This window comes from Cydia fagiglandana, chromosome 1, assembly GCF_963556715.1.
Source record: "Cydia fagiglandana chromosome 1, ilCydFagi1.1, whole genome shotgun sequence".
Classification (NCBI taxonomy): domain Eukaryota; kingdom Metazoa; phylum Arthropoda; class Insecta; order Lepidoptera; family Tortricidae; genus Cydia; species Cydia fagiglandana.
In genome coordinates, this window is record NC_085932.1 from 19691847 (window position 1) to 19708598 (window position 16752).

The 16752-nt window shown below is 37.1% G+C and overlaps 1 protein-coding gene across 8 annotated transcripts in view; it reads right to left on the bottom strand.

The window, feature by feature from the left end:
• The window catches only part of LOC134665978 (protein tipE), a 29397-nt gene extending 13782 nt beyond the window's left edge, over window positions 1-15615 (bottom strand). The window contains exons 1-3 of one of the 8 annotated variants that reach the window (XM_063523073.1): window positions 15406-15615; window positions 3285-4323; window positions 2063-2113 (exon numbers count right to left, since the gene is read on the bottom strand). In XM_063523073.1, the coding sequence (XP_063379143.1) occupies window positions 2086-2113; window positions 3285-4249 (993 nt within the window). In that variant the 5' untranslated portion in view covers window positions 4250-4323; window positions 15406-15615 and the 3' untranslated portion in view covers window positions 2063-2085. Of the gene's footprint in view, window positions 1-2062; window positions 2114-3284; window positions 4380-15405 lie in introns of all 8 variants that reach the window. The other 7 variants (XM_063523082.1, XM_063523064.1, XM_063523056.1 and 4 more) reach the window with 7 other exon arrangements.
• Window positions 15616-16752: the final 1137 nt, after the last annotated feature.

Sequence of the window (16752 nt, forward strand, 5' to 3'; positions counted from 1 at the left end):
TAAATAGTTAAAAATAAAAAAACAATACGAAATTTAGGTGTAACAAAAATACAAAAAGTTATGTTCCAGCATACAATGACTGGGGATCGAACCGGGAATCTTCCGTTTGCAAGCAAAAAAGCGACTGTTTGCATAACACGCCATGATAGTTCTTAGCTAAGCTGACGAACTTCTCGCTTAGGTCAATTAACTACCTGTCAAATATCAGTGTCAACAAAATTGCACTAAACATGACGGCACTCCAAATTCGAGCCGTGGTCAGCCCGGCAACGTCGGAAATGGTATGGCAACGTCGCAAATGTATCTGTACACGACATTTGTGACACACACATACGTAAAATTGATGAAAAGTTAACTGTGATTTTTGCATGATTTCTGTATGAAACATTGTTTTCCTGTTAATTTCGCGCAAACGAATATTCGAAAGAAGATAAATGCGGAAATATTTGTGTACTAATAGTGTGTAGTTACTTAATGAGCTTTGATTGAATTTTGTATGAAAAGCGAACCACCTTAAAGATACATTTTAATTACCCGCGCAACAGTAGCGCCGCTAGCGGTGAATTCTCGCGATATTCTCTAATTCAAACTTTTTTGAAAATATCGATATGAACAGCACTGGCCAAACTGTGGTATCATTTGTGCACATTGACCTGTCAGTTTAGTTCGCGAGATTCTGGAGGCAACCTTAGGCCGGTGATGTTGTATGTAAAGTCACCAAAGCTCGGGCTCGGGCAGTACTTATACTTTCACGAACATAATGTAATGACAGTACGAGTATCTTATACCTTTAAACGAGCAATTCTTGTATAAGTATATATAATATATGTAAGTATTCCGGGAATCTCGAAAACAGCTCTAAAAATTTCGATGAAATTTACGGGGGAGAAAAATCGCGATACAGCTAGGTCTTCTCTCCGTGTCTAGAAAGTCTCTAGAAAACGCGCATTTTTGAGTTTTTATATATATCTGCCGAGCAAGGCTCGGTCTCCCAGATATTTTAATTAATTACCTATACCATAATTTATGTACGTATTCCTTTCAACATTACCAATTGATAAATATTTCTATTATTTACTATAATGATAGACCGTTATATTTTCTCACGTTCTGTTTTTTATTTGTTTTTCAGATTACTAAACAAAACCGTCAAAGAAAACCATCGTGGGGGGATATTATATTGAGCAGCGCGTTAGAGTTTTTTCCGGTCAAACAAAATAAAAAGCTTTAAGTCAATATCACTTTATCTAGTCTAGTGTACAGTAATAGCTCCTCTACACGATGGGCCAGCGCCGGCCACTACAAGGGACGCGTTTATGCGTTAGAGGGAGCAAGTGATATTGCTATCTCATTCTACCACAAGGCTGCGTCCCTTGGAGTGGCTGGCGTTGGCCCATCGTGTAGAGGAGCCATAAGGTGTATTCTGGTTAAGTTTATGGGTGACTTGAAAGTAACTCAATACTGTTTGGACTTGATTAGTTACAAGTTACAATTTTTTTTATGTACACCTCACCAAATAAAGTCCATTAAAATCGCGTTGATTAACCTTCACCCCCCATAAAAGGGGGAGGCCTATGTTCAGCAGTGGACGTCTTATGGCTGAGATGATGATTTTGAGTCTGCTAAAAATCTAAACGGTGCTGCTTGGTTGTATGTATTTTGCAGGGTCTATTAGGTGTATATCACTTAGTTTAGAGAGAATAAGCTTACATTATCAGTATCAAATAGAGTAATAGTTAAATATCGATTAGTTATACATAAAATGTTCTATATAAATAATGGATTGCTGCGTTTTATATTGCATAGTTATGACAGGAAACGTTAATCTCAAGCGCAAGCGACAGGATTAGTGCAAAAACGTTAGTGTTAGCGGGCAGGAATGCGTGTGTTGCGGTTGTGACCTGTAGGCCTACCGCGAACCACGTTCGACGTGTTGCCTCTCTGTCGCACTTGTAAATTCGTATGTAAGTGTGTCAGGGAGGTAACACGGCGAACTTGGTTCACGGTAGATCCTCTGTAGGCGGGAGCAATACTCGCAAAGCTGAAGCCTGTTCAGACGTACCTCGGCTGTGATGTGGTATCACACTAGGCGTTCACGAAGGATGACTTGGTCCTGCGAGTAACAAGGGGTTTACTTTAGGTACTACCTATGTTTATGATTTGTTTCATGAATACTGTCGTGGAACCACTGTTAGTGAACGTAAACTTTAACTTAAAACTCAAGGAGGACTGATATACTCCCGCAATCTCATTTGTTTTTATTTTGTTGTTAAATCATGTACCTACATATTTATAAGTTGCGAAAACTTAGGGTACCTAATTACAATATTATTTGTTATCTTTTTGACTGTTCTTTATTTAAAAGATTCTGTAAAAATACCTACATCTTCAAAAATATTCTTTAAGAACATCTCAAACATAAGAAACCAAAAACTAATTTATGTTACTACCTATATCAATGTAAGATTTAATAGATAAGCAGATGATGAGGTCAGTATGAGCAGTGTCAGAATTTTAGCCCAGTTTAGTATAGAAATGGAATGTATCAATATGCGGAATAATAATTTAAGCAAGTACCAAAGTACATAAGTAAAGGAAAACGTACATATCAATTGAAATGCAAGAATAATTATTATCCGAACAAGTACCTATTTATTATTAGGTTTGCAGTTAGTACCTCCTACCAAAATAGTGATATTGACTCTTATCACCAAATCGATCACTAAATACTTAAATAATATTTCTTACTTCCTTACCCTAATTTTCCAGGTAATACCCGATTAAAATTGTATTAATGTAATCATAGAGAATAGAGTGTACCTATAGAAGCGGATTGTTAAAGTAAATTATGTGGCCACTGTAAATTTACTGCCATCTTTCGACAGAAGATTAAACCTGTTAGAACGCCATTTGACTTTGATCATTATTCTTTCACTGATATGTCGTATATGTTAATTTGTTAAATATTGAAATTAGCGCCATCTACTCGTCTTTTATATAGGCCAAAGGTTATGGCGCCATCGTTCGAAAAGATTGCACATACTTTTGTCCTACTCTCGAGTAAATGGCGTTAATATTAATATTTAACAAGTTTGTTAACTTGTTAAATATTAATATTAACGCATATCAGTGAAAGAATAATGATCAAAGTCAAATGACTTTCTAACAGGTTTACTCTTCTGTCGAAAGATGGCATTAAATGTACTGTAGCTATATAATTTACCATGACAGTAACTCTCTATTTCAAATTAATTTTGATGTAACCTAGGATAGACAATACTCACCCAGATAGCGAAGCCGAATTTGAAATTGGTGGACTATTTGACTCGAAGCCTTCCTTGGACTTCTCGTTTGCCAGCTGCATTTTTAACTGATGACCGAAGCAGGCCAGGTCTTCCCTGAATGTGTCGCTGCCCGGGGTCGTTGGCTTCTCGTCATCTCCTGTGGCCATGCCTTCAGCATCGCTCTGCAGAGGCGCTTGCTCAGACTCCTCCTCAGTGTTATATATCTTGAAGTAAGCAAATGTCAAATAGATCACAGAAATAATGAAAGACGGTATCGGGATTGCCATCGCATATACTAGGTTTAAAGTGTTCTGCCACATATCGAGGTCTGTTATGACTAAACCGGGGTCCACCCGGCTGTAGTAGCATGTGTAGTTGTTACCTAAAGGTCTATACTTGGATAGGAATATTGTACAATTTAATATTGGAGGGTATCCACAGCCCTTGACGTTGGGAAACAGACGGGCACCGGTAAAGTACCACTCCGAGTCGTTGCCCTGAAGGCCAGTTGGTAACGCATCGGCCAACTCCGTTTCCTCCGCCATTTCTGAATAATTTTTGTCTCCTGCTGCTTCGTAGTTCTCGTATTCGTATTCTCTTATAGCTCTTTCGGCTCTGATGAGGTTTTCGTATTCTGTTGCTGAAACGTTAGGTGATGCACCAAGTTTGTAGTTGACTCTTATCTGGGTACACTCGTAAAGATCTTTGGTGCAGCCTTCCCTACAAGAAGCCCAGGTGCAGTTGCTGGCTCCCACGAGGTGTTTGACCTGTGCGGTCACACATAATGCTCCGACCGGATCGAACTGCATAAATATAGTTGTGAAGGCGGGCTCTATGACGAATGGTACGAGAAAGAGGAAAGCAAACAGACTGAAGGTAGCCAAAAGAACGAAAGTAGCTGTTGTGTAGAATAATAGTTTCTCGAGAAATGTTGGGGGTATCGGAAGTTTCTCTTCGTCGGCCATGGTGGCGTGGGAGCGCTAGGAGCGACCATAGCGCTAGCTTCAGCTGGGCTGTGTCATTTCAACCTTTTCATGGCCTGTGTGATGTCACGCCGTCTTTTTCATGGATTAACTTTTATTTCATTTTGTACGTCTGAGGAGAAATACTTTGATGAGGTTCGGTAATATCACCGCACTTGATATTACTACTGACGTTTTTTAACGAGATGATTTTATCTGATGTTTTTAAGTACGTAAAATTATAAAATAGTAACGTATATGCACCGCATTGAAACCCGTTTTAAGCTAAAACTCGTTTCTCATATGTTCTTAAAACTATTTTCTTAAATGTAAATTTCATCTAGAGGTACTTTTTTATTTAAAACTAGTTTTCACAGAGCCCAGAGCCTAAAGAATTAAATTAAATAGGTAAGTCATCATTTATTTCATAAAATTGTTTTATATTTTCAGAAACTATTATCCTTATTGTTATCGTGTTTCTCAGCTCAGCCATAAATCATGAGAACTAACGAGAATCCCTCAGGAACATTATTCCTTCTAGTCTTACTCTGGAATCTCTTGGAAATAATTACGAGTATCTTAGCTAATGTTCAACCGGAGTTTAGATGGTAAGAACAATTTCTATGAATATTGTGAAAAGCTTTGTTTTTAGCAAAATGACGATGTTTTATCGCACTTATTTTAAATACGTTATACATCTTTTCGTATTTGTATCGATGCGCAGTAAAGGATACACATACAGGGTGGAACATTTCTAGAGCTGAAAGGATAGTATTATCTAAGTGATCTACAATCGAGTTATTATAATCGAAAAGCTGGATTAAAAAGTAAAACAAAATAGTTTAATGATATATTTTTATATCAGCGACAACCCTACAAAGTTATTTACATTTTAAATTAACACTTGTCATGACATTCATAGAATAGAATCTACTTGCTAGGGTTGAAACACAAATTTTTGCACTAATGTTTAACAAAGTGTGGGCCCGATTCGGATTTTGAAATAGACAACTATTAGCTATCTTTTACACATCACCAAGATACGATAACGATATGTTTAAGATCTAACCTGTCAAATTTGACAATAGCGCGATTCTGGAGATACTCTTGAATGATTTCCACAGGATATGACTTAGAGATCCAATTCACATCTAATAGAAATTGCGCTGCAAAAGAGAACTAGTTGATATCTAAACTAATGTATCTAGAATGGATCTAGTACGTGTCGTCTCTTGTGAATATCTTGAAGTTCATATACGGCAGATTATCGTGAAGTGAAAAATAAAGTACGTAGCCTAAACAATTCCCCGTTTGCATAAAGGCCCCTCACTTTGTACCACCCGATACATTTAAATCGTCTAAAGTCTCTATGTTCTACATCGGTAACAATGAGAGTTCTTATAAGTTCGTTTTTTTTTAGCATTAGAAAGAACTCCACAGAAGCAAGCGTGCAGGCTCTTTAATTGTTAATAATTATTAAATTATCTAATGTAGCATGGTCAATACATATAATTTACTTACTTCAAATTATTACCGCTAAAAGTGCCGGATTTGCAACCACAAGCTTACTTCTGCGAAGTTCTTTCTAATGCAAAAAAAACGGACTATAGGATGAGCCACATTACAGATCAAGATTATGCAATATAACATATACTCAGTTAATTTAAGAATGTGTCATTGTGATGAACGTAGTTAGGTAGATTTTATTATTTTATTCTTTATAATTATCATTCGAACATTGTTCGTTGGGTGTTGTTGTTGTTCCAATTTTGTCTCGAGAAATAATTCGTGTCATATGTTTAGACCACTTTATTGTGAGCTCAGTCAATCAAAATGTTACAACAGGATTCTGTTATACATATATGTGACGTTCCACGGCAAAAGGTACCTTATGGCGGCTGGCGCTTACATCGCATAGCGCCGCAATAATATTGGAGCGGCGTTAATAATAGCGTAAGCGCCAACCGCCATAAGGTACCTTTCCCCGTGGGACGTCACATATTAGTTTGGTAATTGTTTTTACGAATTTATCGTTTTTTACTTCTTTTACGGACTGACTGTCTAATTATAATTACTACAGTTTTCTCTATTATAAAAAAATCTAATTATAATATCCCTCGTATATTAAAATGTTTATTTTCTCCAAATAGCAAATATCTTCAAACCTACTTGCCTAATAGAAAACGGATAAAATTTAAACTATATGTAACTACTAACATTTACTTACTTAATGTTGAAAATCTAAAAAAAATACAAAAAAAATTTGATATTCAACATAAGTACGACCTCAAAGAATAATACTGCAAGTAATTTTCCTTGTACAAACATCCGCGATCCGATTTACTACCCGATGTTTACAAGCGCCGCCGCTGCATCACGACCTACGGCACGTAATTGAATCTCATAAATACCTGAGAAAAACGTAGGGTCTCGTGAAAATCGCTAGCATTGTACGACCTTTATAAAATAAAAATATAAAGTAAAATAAATAAAATAAAAAGAGACATGCCGCATGTACGTTAATATTGTTTGTTGGCATATACTCCACTAGTCTTCGTTCGTATGATTATTATAATAGCCAGGAAATGCTATAATGGTCGTCCTCAGGTACTTGTTGATGAAGAATTGAAGTTTATTCGTTAGGCCCTTATACGTAGTCTATCAGCTTTTTGCCTGCAACGTGGAAAGTGACGTTTCGCAGCCAAAAAGCAGTACCTCAGCAGTACAGTATTCACAATGGATTCGAAGAGGAAAAGTTTAACGCGTCGCATTAGCATATTCGACTCCCAAACAGACTTTAACTGAGCGAATGCATTTGATACATACATTATGACACATATCATTGGAAGGGCGTTTAAAGTTATTATGTTACTATTCAACTTCATTGCGCGTTTCGACCTTATTTAAATCACTTAATCAGGTACCTAACGATGTATGTAGCAATGGTACTCTATCACTTCCTCAGAATTTGAACTAGATAAGAGTATGAACATTTTGAAACCTTTACTTGATGAACAAGTAGCGTAACCACGACTGGCTTAGCAGTGTCAAACTGACATATTTGCTAACGTCTGCGTTACTTTTTTTCTATACATCTCGCTCACATTAATATGCGAGTACAAGCGAAATACATAGAAAGTAAAGGTGACAGTCCATTTCCAACGACAGCTCCACTACTGTTCATTTTACTATGGAAATTGACAATGACAGCGACGCATTCAGTACTGGTAGTGCAGCTGCGTTTAGAAATGGAATGTTACCATAAGTTACACACACGCCAGCGAATATGTCAGTGTCAAACTGGTGGTAGCCATACAGTAAGAACGAAGTGAAAAATCAAACTATATTTTCTAGTTTTTATAGCCACGTGTTAAGATTAGTTGAGAAGGTGTTTTGTCATTTGAGAACAGACTATATCTATCTCACATTCTCTGGCACCTACATATACTATCAACACTTACATTTGATATTGATAACAAATAAACACGCGTATTCGGGAAACGAGATAATCACAAGATCTAGAGACGATATAGAGATCAACTAGATTTACATTAGATATCGACTAGATGTGACTTGGATATCTAAGTCATAACTTGTCGAAATCGTTCAAGAGGACCTCCAAAATCGCGGAAACGTCAAATTTGACATATCTATCTTACAAATATCTTTAAATTATCCATATCGTAACTTGTTGAGGACTAGTAGAGATCTAATTAATTTTCCGAATCGAGCCGAATATCTCTAACCAATCACACAGGACCGAGAAAAGTGGCGCTGTCCTGTGTCGGAGGCCAAGTCTCATTTTGGGTCGCTGAGCCAACAGAGTAGTTGTAGTCTAACCAATTTAACAATGACAATTAAATTCAGCCTCAAATAGGATTTCTAAATATAAACATTGCAAAGTCTGACCTCTGGTCATGATGCAACAATAACGTCGAACCATTTCTGGCACCGTCATCCGCGTGGCAGAGGCGAAAGGTTATGTAAACTCGCCATCCCGGCGCCAGGCCGTCTGATGTCGTATCGATTCAGACCAGATTTAGCCTGACTTCTGGCTGCATGAGGCGGACATGTTTTGTCTTTTACACTTTACCTTTCGGTTGTCGTTTTTATACGTAAGTAGACTTTTAGATCAGGAAAAGTCTGCAGAGATTTTGACAGCACACACAGTGCAAGAGTGCTGTGCCCTGTTTATCAAAGGCTTGTAACTTGTGATACCTACAAGTGGAAGTCCCTATCTAACAAAAGCTGTCAAAAACTTGTATTACGAGTTACAAGCTTTTGCTAAACGGGCCTCAGGTGTTATTTTAAACGTCAAACTGAAATGATGACGTATTAAATAACACGCTCCACGTGTGCTGTAAAATCTCTGCAGACTTTTCCTGATCTAAGTTTATATACTTACATAACATAAGTATATCACATGAGCATACTTTTTTCACAGAGGGGTAGGCAGAGATTGCAATTTTAAACGTGTTGTAACGTTGTAGCTCAATGTATGTTCACTTCTTTTAACGCATATCTCAGTTTGCTTTCTCAACTTGATGTCACAGAATAAAGCACAGAATGCGATTTTTAGTTTCATAAAACCTTTACAATGTGTGCTGTTCAATGATTACCTGCTATAGTTACCGGGTGTGGCCTGTAACATGAGCAAGTAATTAAAACATAGATTGTACTCCTCAAACGGTGACACTTTTGTTCAACAACTTTTAAAAATTATGAAGTATTCATCATCATCTCAGCCATAAGACGTCCACTGCTGAACATAGGCCTCCCCCTTGGACCTCCACTCGTACCGGTTGGAAGCGATCCGCATCCAGCGTCTTCCGGCGGCCTTAACAAGGTGGTCCGTCCATCTTGTGGGTGGACGTCCTACGCTGCGCTTGCTAGTCCGTGGTCTCCACTCGAGCACTTTTCGACCCCATCGGCCATCTTCTCTGCGCGCAATGTGGCCTGCCCATTGCCACTTCAGCTTGCTAATCCAGTGGGCTATGTCGGTGACTTTAGTTCGTCTACGGATCTCCTCATTTCTGATTCGATCACGCAGAGAAACTCCGAGCATAGCCGTCTCCATAGCTCGTTGAACGACTTTGAATTTTGAGATGAGGCCGATAGTGAAAGACCACGTTTCGGAGCCGTATGAAGTATTAAAACTCCCTATTTTTCATATAAAATAAATATTATAATCAATGGACGCCATCGCCACGCCATATCATTGTGATTGACGTTGCTTGTCACGCCTTAAACATAACAAAATTCACAAAACATTGCGTCTTGGAATAAACTTTAAAGTGTTTTTAATACACTTTAAAGTTTATTCCATCAAACCACAAGTTATTTTTAAAAGTCGTTGACCAACAAATGTTGGTCAGTATTAGGAGTACAGCCTACAGTTTAATTTTTTGCTCATATTACAGGCCACACCCGGTATAATACCCCGAGGCAATACCTAAGATCTTTTTGCAAGTTGTATCCACTTTTGAGTCTCGATTCGACTTCATGCTTAATTATAACAAAAGTCTAGGAGCTCGACCTTTAATTTGCGAATTGTATTTTTTATAGGTAAGTACCTCAAATTTGCCTGTTAAAAACGAGCTAAACGAGTATCAGTATCAGACGAGTTAACGAATAAAAGGGTTGCTTTAACATAATGGAGGTTCAAGGCTGCGGAAGAAAAGGCTTCACATAAATAAGGAATAGGTAATGAAAGTGAAACCTGATTAGTTGCTAAATAGTTGATTTTGCTGGGAACTACAAAGTACCTAGTTATCAGTGTTGGCCGAAACGTTAATGCAATTGAAAATTTTGGCCAATAACCATTATAAATTGAACCTTAAACCGTAACGGATGATTACAGTTTACGATTCAATTTATAATGGTTAATGGCCAACATTTTCAATTGCATTAACGTTTCGGCCAACACTGCTAGTTATTTACGATACAAGTGCAAAAAAATAGAAATTCGGAGTGTTGTAAATCGGCACAAGTTACTTATGGCATATAATATAGTGTGGACTGTAATACGAGCAAAAAATTAAACTGTATGCTGTACTCCTCATACTGACCAACGGCTCGATTCGGAAAATTAATTAGATTTGTACTAGACTTCAACAAGTTACGATACGGATAATTTAAAGATATTTGTAAGATAGATATGTCAAATTTGACGTTTCCGAGATTCTGGAGGTCCTCCTGAACGATTTCGACAAGTTATGACTTAGATATCCAAGTCACATCTAGTCGATATCTAATGTAGATCTAGTTGATCTCTAAATCGTCTCAAGATCTTGTGATTATCTCGAAATCCGAATAGGCCTGCAACATTGGATCAGCTCACTTTTAAACTTGTGGTTTGATTTTTAATACACTTTAAAGTTTATCCTAAGACGCAATGTATTGCGAATTTTGTCATGTTTAAGGCGTGACAAGCAACGTCAATCACAATGATGTGGCGTGGCGATGGCGTCCAATGAAGATAATATTTATTTTGTATGAAAAATAGGGAGTCTATATACTTATATATAATTTTTTAAAGTTGTTTAACAAAAGTGTCATCGTCTGAGGAGTACAATCTATGCTTTAATTATTTGCTCATGTTACTGGCCACACCCGGTATATGGCACTATCCCTTTCGTCTATTAGGGTTGTCGAAATTCAAGCCATTTTCTTATCTGTCGTCGTACACGCAAAGGGACGTCAGGTTGTGTCAACCCTAATAATTGCTCGGAGCAATGCTGAGCCGAACGGAGCCGAGTTTGCCCGAAGGAAGGAGTTTCGCACCCCTGATTCAGGTAACATCTACAGACTTTCGTAAGCTTAAGGAAAGTTTGACATCCTGATTGTGAAGTCACTTTAGTCACGTTTTGTTTGATGGAATAATGAGTGCTTTCAGAACGTAAGTATACCTAATGGATGTGTAAAGTTGAAAGAGGGTGTGGGTTCGAAACTTGGATGTAACTTTTTATTAGTACAGTCAGCAGCAGAAGTTGCTAAGCGGGTCAGGTGTTCAAAATGATATTGACGTGACTTTGTTGTTAAGAGAATAAGAGCGTGTCAAGGTAATTTCGAACACCTCGCCCGCTTAGCAACTATTGCTGCTGACTGTACGCATTAAGTAGATGGTTCTATGTATATGTAAAAGACATCAACATCCAAAACTTTATACGACATGAGACATGACCTATAACGTTTTGAGAAACATTAAACCGTCTTTTCGTAAATAAACCTGCTTTTCTTCCAAGTTGGTTGAAGATGACTAGAGTTAGACCAAGGAAAGTCTGCAGCGATATTGATAGCCCACGCAGTGCAAGTGTTATATTTACATGTCATAATTTCATTGAAGTTTGACGTTTAAAATGACACTTGCATGCGTGGGCTATCAAAATCGCTGCAGATTTTTGTCAGTCTAACTCTACCTATGTCACCCGCATTTTAAAACGAACCATCTATAAAACGAACCATCTAAAAAATGGATACGGTAGAATAATATGCAAACCAGTTTTCGGTATACACAGTTTATTTTTGTTTCACATATTTTGGCGACTCGGGCGTTGTTAAACAATGTCGAACCAAGCTAAATTTGTATGTAATTTTCAATAACAAAGTGTAACAATGTCATTATCAGTGTCAAATTTCATGAAATATGACGTTTATAATGACAATACCTCACTTTGTTCTGTCCAAGTCAGTGCAACGTTAGTTTAGATGGACTCTATACTGCCGTATTCGAACTTCAAGATATTAACAAGAGACGACACGTACTAGATCCATTCTAGATACGTTATAGTTTAGATATCAACTAGTTCTCTTTTGCAGCGCAATTCGGGCAACCAATGTCACTTTTACGTTAGAGTAAGATATATCTATTAGATGTGAATTGGATCTCTAAGTCATATTCTGTGGAAATCGTTCAAGAGTATCCCCAGAATCGCGCAAATGTCAAATTTGACAGGTTAGATCTTAAACATATCGTTATCGTATCTTGGTGACGTCTAAAAGATGTCTAATAGATGTCTATTTCAAAATCCGAATCGGGCCCATACTCTATAGTATAGTAAATAGGTTTAATAGGGGTATAAATAAGTTGAGTGCACAGTTGCACATAAAGCAACAATATCGGACACCCTGCCGCTAGTGACGTGTCGCTGAAATGCCTGGCAACTGGGCCAGCTGCTTCAATGGGAGCTTTGAACACAGAGTAAAACAGCTACTGCTGTTTAAAAAATGTAACTTCATTTTAAAACGTGGGTAATTTAACGAAACCCTTTAAATAGATTAGTGATTAGGTATAAAAGTATTTTGAAGTAGTTATTTAATGATATAATGTGAGAAATAAAAAAAATAAGTCTATTATGCATTATGGAAACGTTAATGCAACATAAAACTATATATGGTCAGCTATTGACCTTATTAAGACCATTACAATAATAAATATATTTTGTACATTGATATTATCCAGTTATTTCTGTGTTCAAGGCTGACTTATTTTTCTCATGTGAATGTTCTTCTCCCGTTTTTTATTTTTTACATATTTATACATTTCCATTTTTAGTTTAAATCCTGTGTCGATAGATGGCAGTAAATTAACTGTGAATACAAAATTTGCTATTACAATAACCCTCTGATACGCTCTATTGTCTTTGACTATATCCGTATCAAGCTCGGAGTAATTAACAATGGTGCCGCCATTAACAGGCGTTCCCCTCTGTTGAAAATAGGCGGCCAATGGTCAACCACATGTCAACCATATGTATGGACTGACGTTTATCTGACATGACGTACCTATACATTTGATGTGCCCCTCCCCCGCAAAAAACGGCAGACTATTTTGTACCGAAAATTTTAGACATGGCGTCTCCGTTGGTTATATCCTCTAAGGTATCAAGTAAATATTGATATAATAGCTAAAATATTATTATTATTTACATCATATCCTTTCTGCCGGATAAGTAACTTATAGTGTAAAAAATATTGAATTTTCACCTTCATACGACAACGCAAATAACGTAAACGTACGTAATTGCTTCAAAGGTAAGACTGTCTGTATTAAGTGCGCTATGCCAAGTCGTGTCGGTAGCAGCGCGTCGTTCCACTGTTTGTGCTCGACGGAGATAACATTGTTCTATGCGTTTTTGTTGTCGAATTAGTTTCCAAATCTTTTATGTATTAAAAAATAAAAAAATGTAAATGATTATGAACAGAGTTTGATCACATGACCACGAAGATTCATGACTTTCATGAGTTAGGTATCCAATTATAGGAATGTAGGTACTTAGAGTTAGACCAAGAAAAGTCTGCGGCGATTTTGATAGCCCACGTAGTGGCACGTGTTATTTGAAATTATGACTTATAAATAACACTTGCACTGCGTGGGCTATCAAAATCTCTGCAGACTTTTCTTGGTCTAACTCTATACGGTTCTATGTTATACGGTTTTATTTTTACAAAAAGTCAACTTTCAAACTGAACTACAATTCAATATTGTCGGCGCGATTCTGGAAATGAATTAGAGATTAATTAGATACGATATTATATAGTAAAGATATGTGTCGTCCCACAAGTAAAGGTACCTTTATGGCGGTTGGCGCTTACGCTATTATTAACGCCGCTCCAATATTATTGCGACGCTATGCGACGTAAGCGCCGGCCACCATAAGCACAAAACAGATAGGTACAGAAATCAATCTACATACAAAGCGCGCTCGAGCAACGCACACATAGACACTGCTCACGGACACGATATCTCGGACCGGTTGGGACCACTGCGAGCGCGAGTGCTATCCGCTTGAGACACGCGTCTGTGAACTTTTTTGTGCAATAATGGAGAAACAAAAAGAAAGTTATTATAACTGTTTAGTAGATGGTTGTTTAAATTCAACATTAAATGGTGAATTATCGTTTTTTAAACTACCAGTTTAACAATGACTTTAAAATTAAAATATTTTAGTTATTATTAATTTATATTTCCATTCTTCCCGTTCCATCCTCAACAATAAATCAAACAACTAGATACGAGCTGATACGAGTGCCACTACCACGATAGTTTTTTGTGCATAAGCTATAGTTAACAACCCTAGAGCGACCGCCGAGCGTAGGTATGAAAAGTGAAGTACATACATGTGATTGACTTCTGTACCTATCTGTTTTGTGCCATAAGGTACTTTTTTCCGTGGAACGTCACATATCTTCACTATTTCATGTCTAGTGACTCTTTAATTCATTTCCCGAATCGCGGCGCCAGCCGCTTTAAGGTACCTTTTGCAGTGGAATGACACATATCTTTACTATTTCATATCTAGTGAGCGTCTAATTCATTTCCCGAATTGAGCCGTAAGTTTTTCAGTTTACGTGATGTAGCCGTGATATATAACAAAAAAAATATGCCAAATTTTATTTCTCGCGATAAATTGTCGTAAAGATTCGTTTTCTAGAATAAATCAAGGCAGCAGGGAAAGTTGCGCCTAAATATGTAGAGGAACATTTGAAATTCCAGTGTTTACTTGTGAGAAGGTACATACTAGGTATATTTATGTAAATATTTATTTCAAAATACACACTCGGTATCAAATATCAAAGGCATTACTGTTTTTCGTCTTAACCCTTGTCTGAAAAACACGATTTCAAGCAATCGCGTACATTAAACCGTTATTACATAACATAACCTCAACCTGCCTAAAGAAACTTCTCTGACGTCATGGTTTACTATTGTACCTCTTCTATACGTCTTAAAGCATGAAATTCATAACAAAACAGTAACAATAACATGCTACCTGAAGCTTTTAAATGCCTTTTTAACGATAATCATCTAAATTATTTATTTTAGGTTCTTTTGATGTGTAACCATTTCAGAAATTACGTTTTCACTTTTCTAGCTATTTTATTAAACGAGACGATTGTTTTATGTATTTACGGCTATATTTCTGATTAGACTATATTTGTATATATTACCGCTACAGCACAATGCAGCAATGACTTGACAGTTTAACTGCTGGCCAACATGACGATTGTTTAGAACAAACTGGTCGATTATTGGCTATCTAATAACCTAATGGTACGCGAATGGTTCTTAACGTGTACCAATGTATGGTGCGGACCAAAAATAGACGCTAAAACGAACCACCCTCATCAAAGCATTCCCCAGAACACTGAAAGAACACCTTTTCGAAACCAATATCTTGACAGCACACTGTTTTATTAGCACTATATCATCCTTTCTTGAAAACGTACAGAATGTTCTTTTGGAAAACGTCTTTTTTTCGACAGACGTCGGCGCGGCCCCGCGACTCTGTCACTACTGGCGCAGGCCGTATAGTAGTAGTATTGGCACTTCAAAAGCTTTAGCACACACTGAACACTAAAAAAATTAAGAAATTTTGAAATATTAATGAAAATTAAAAAGAAAAAACATATTGGTTTGGAATTATAATGAGAAAGTAATTCAATTCTATAATTTTACCAATACTATAAAATATCTTCAGAAAAAAAATATTTTAAGTTTTTTTTATTTATTTTAGTCTCAGTTATATAGTTTATTGTGTTTTTTTTTTAATTATAGTTTTTAAAATTCTGTTTTTGGCGGCACGTCGGCTGGCCGGGTGCGCGCGTCGCCCAGTCGGGTCGATACAGCGGGTGGCATGTGCTTCGACCCTCTATGGCGACGGACAGTCTTTCTTGTTTTTACAATTCTAAGCTCTTAAAAATTCTATTGGCTATATTTTCCCAGTACTCCTTACACGTATCCTCTCTACTCATCCGTGTCATTTGTTTGGTTTTATACATGAAGCACAAAGCAATAAGTAGTTAAAGCGTATGGGCGTAAGAGCTAAATTTATTTGCGTGGCGTCAGACACGTATATACCTACACAAGTATAATATCGGTTAAGATAATATGAATGAAAGTTAAAGCGACAGTACTGTTTAGACCGATCTACTTACTGAATAAAATTGCATCAATATTGTGTTCTTTAACCGACTGCAAAAAAGAGGTTCTTTATTCGTCCATATCCTTATTTTTTTTAATTTATGATTTACGGTCCCCGATTTCTCAACGACGCTGGACCTAGTAGGTGAATCGTGCATTTACTCACCAAAATGACCGACTAGGGAAGAAAAAAGGCTGATAAAAATCATACGAGTAAAGATTAAAAAGTTTTGATCAGATAATTTTAGATAAGCATTACGAATAGAGGCGGGCTAGTAATCCGAGGTCGCGGGTTCGAGTCTCACCCGAGGCAGTGGATTGTTCCATTTTGCTGCAAACATTGTAGTATTTATACGTATTCCTAAATCCTAACTGGCCTTTTCAGTCTACTTATATAATACGAGATACGACGTAAGTACACGTACCAGTACGTACTTACCTATCCTACGCGCTACGATATGCTACGAAATTTTACTGCCGCGTGATGTATGGTAGGTATGAGCAACATGACTAACATGAGCATGCATTGCTTTTAAGGGTGGTATTCGACCTGTCCAATTTGTTTGTCTAATGTCTATTTTGT